The following is a 3,187-nucleotide window of genomic DNA, read 5'->3' as shown; positions in this document are numbered from 1 at the left end:
AGCAGTCCTGCTGGCAGCCCCCGTTACCGAAGCTGCATCCGTACTCAGCACTGGCACAGAGGGGTCCCGAGATGCCCCAGTCGAACACATCAGCGGCCTTCTGCTTGCACAGGAAGAAACGCTGCCTACTCTCACCCCCATCCCTACAGGCCACGTTGGCCACCGAGGCGAAGGGCACAGCCTCCAAGGAGGAACTGGTGGCCTGGAAAGGAGTGGTGTAGTTCACCTGGCCTGGGCCCCCCAGGGCCAGGGGCCGGCACATGCCTTTGAAGCTGAACTTGCACACGAAGCCCTCGATGTTGCTTACAGGGGAGCCCGGGTTCCCACAGGGGCCCTCAGACCACTTGGGGAGGTGGCTGGAGAGGGAAGAGACGGACGGGTCCAGCATCAGGGACACACAGCGGTTGGAGATGCAAGTCTGCCTGGCCTCCTTGTACCAGTTGGAATACAGTGTGTCCTCCCCACCGCCCACCCAGCTGAAGCCCTTCAGGGGCAGGTTGGGGTCCACGCACTTGCCCTTTTCTCGCTGGAGTCCTATCCAGAACTTGCCTGTCCAGGGCGCCCCAGGCTGTAGGAGCTGGGCCAGTGCTCGCTGGATATGCCGGGCCTCCTCCTCGGTCTTCACTGTGGCCAGGTTGCCCCCGTCCTTGCTGCAGAGATGCTGGGCCTCGGCGGCAGTCAGCTTGCCCCAGTGGGCCGAGTAGCAGGCAGTGCCCGCGCACACCACGGCCTGTGTGTCAGCACCGGCCCCCAGCCAGGGCTGGCTCAGCAGCGGCAGCAGCAGTGGCAGCAGGCTGGCGGAGGTGGCCATCGCGGTCTCCGTGTCGCCCTCGGCGGGGGCTGGGAGCCTGACAGTGACCGTGCCTGCCCCAGCCAAGCTCAGAGGGGAGCCGAGGGCTCAGACGCTGACACTCTGGCACAGAGAAGAACACAAAGGCTGCGGGCTTTGCACGTCCCCCTGACCCAAGGCGCATCCTGTGCTGTTGTATTTCTTATTTCTCACCGGATACTGGGACTTCCTGCAGTGAATAGTTTTCTGACTCCTGTTGCCTTCATCATGGTTTTGTTGTTCATAAAAGGAGCCAGGCGGCTTTGCTGGCTCCCTGGCTGAGCTCTGGGAAAATGTGGCCACATCGGGGGAAGGCAGCCCGGGACACGGGCTGCTTTATTTTGGATCCATTCTCTCCCATCCATACGAGGAGCTTAAATGGCATGCTACAGGGAGAGGAGGGAGTTTCAGGGGCCAGGAACTTGAACATCGCACTGAGCAACCCATAACAAAATTCCACTCTGGTTTGCAAACACCCAGAAAGAGGAAAGAATCCTCAGACTTGACACACGAGACCACGGATGGTTATCATTTTCAGCCTTTTTTAGAAGCAAAGTGGATTTTTCTTTTCCTATCTCACATTCCCTTCAGTTTTGGGAGCCTTCTCCCTTTTATTCCCCCCATCACGAACTTTAAATAGAGAGGCAGTTTTTAAATAGGAACTGGGCCGTGGGAATGTCTGAGTGTCTCATACAGCGCCAAGCGCCTCGAGAACATCAAACCAAATTGGGAGAAATTTCGCAGTTTTCAGGGTGTCACGGCACAAACACTGTGCGGGGAGGAGACAGTACACCCAAAGCATCAGAAAGAAAAAATGGAAATGTTTCTGGCCTCCAGGCCCGGGGCTTGAACCCTGCCCCGTTCAGGGTTCCCGGGAAGGGTCAGACGTCTAGACCCAGGAGGAGGGTCCAGGCCTGGCTCCCGTTGCCTTCATCACAATTCTGTTGTTCCTAACAAGAGCCAGGCATCCTGGCTGACCACCTCCCACACAGCAACTCACCAAAGGCCCTAGACTGCCAGGGTTGTTGTTTTTCCCAGTGTCACGGGCCCTTTGTGCTTATTGGGGCTGTCTTTGATTGGGGTCCCCCAGAAACAGACCCTGAGATAAGGAACCAGGGCAATTAGTTTATTTGGGAGGAACAGTGAGACAAAAAAAGGAGGAGCCAACACAGGGTGACTGAAAGGGCAGGCGACACTGGGACCCCTGGACCTCAGTTCCCTGGGACATTCTGAGAGGCGATGTGGGTCACATGGCAGAGTCTCCCAGCTGAGGGGCGGGGCTTGGCACAGGTCTCCTCCAGCCCCCTCCTCACTGGCAGCAGCAGCCCCTTGGTGCTCAGGGCTGACTTGAGGACCCAGTACACCAGAGGGAACACGCAGGTGGAGAATCACAGGGGACCGCCACGGGCTGTGGGTGCAGTACCAGCGTCTGCCATATAGAGATTAGAGTGAGTTTAGGGTTTAATGGGGTTTAGGAACTCACTGGCTTCCAGCTTCCCCAAAGCATAAATCAGGTGCCCATCTCAGATTTCAGCTGGATATCTTTCAGAGGTGTTCCTTATGTCCTACTTATTTTCATAAGGTATTTGAGATAGTCCAGGGACCCTCTCTCAGAAACTACAGGGTCTTCCCTGTGCTCTTGTTGCTTATGGAGATCCATCCATCATCTATCCATCTACTATCCATCCATCTGCCCACTATATGCATCTGCCCATGCACCCAAAGTTAATTAAGCCCCTACTATGTGCTGGGCTCGGCACTGGGAATCTGGGAGGGGAATCTTGCCTTTGTGACCCTTAAAGTCTGAGTGGGCAGATTTGAACAAGTTGAACAGTTGAAACTGTGACAGGTACCGCAGGAAGAAGTTGAGGGTGTCAGAGATGTCCTGACCTGGTGAGGGGTGGGCCAGGCACCTCTGGGGAAGAATAGCAATGAAGCCAGAGTCTAAGGGAGGAATATCTAAGAGGGAGAATGATGTCCATAGAGGGGGCCAGCACATGCCAAGGCCCTGCTGTGGGAGGGCTGTGAGCTTCTCAGGGAGTAAAGGACGGGCAGTGAGATTACATCCTGGGGAATAAAAAGGAAGGATGGGGAAGGTTGAGCCCTGTGAGCCCAAACCATGAAGATGTAGGGCTACTTCAATCCATGGGGAAACACAGAGGGGCTGGCATGCTGAGATGTGTATGAGAAAGCGTCCCCCCTTCTGTGGCGTGGCGAGGGCTAAGGGACCCTGAGCAGCCGATTTCCTAGGCAGAGAGGAGGGTGACTCGGACTGAGCTAGGCCCCTGGAGGAAGGACAGCAGATTCAGGAGATGATCAGGCCATCCTTAGTGCTGCATGGAGTGGGGTGGGAGGGCA

The 3,187-nt window shown here is 56.3% G+C and overlaps 1 protein-coding gene across 1 annotated transcript in view; it reads right to left on the bottom strand.

The window, feature by feature from the left end:
- CD93 (CD93 molecule) overlaps positions 1-1,064 on the bottom strand; it is a 6,670-nt gene extending 5,606 nt beyond the window's left edge. Inside the window, exon 1 of the mRNA XM_006757262.2 lies at positions 4-1,064. Within this exon, the coding sequence (XP_006757325.1) occupies positions 4-811 (808 nt within the window). The 5' untranslated portion in view covers positions 812-1,064. The remainder of the gene's footprint in view (positions 1-3) is intronic.
- Between the last annotated feature and the right edge of the window lie 2,123 nt (positions 1,065-3,187).

Source organism: Myotis davidii, unplaced genomic scaffold (assembly GCF_000327345.1).
Source record: "Myotis davidii unplaced genomic scaffold, ASM32734v1 scaffold435, whole genome shotgun sequence".
Taxonomy (NCBI): Eukaryota; Metazoa; Chordata; class Mammalia; order Chiroptera; family Vespertilionidae; genus Myotis; species Myotis davidii.
Note: the sequence above shows the minus strand (reverse complement) of the source record. Positions and strands in the feature narration are given on the sequence as shown.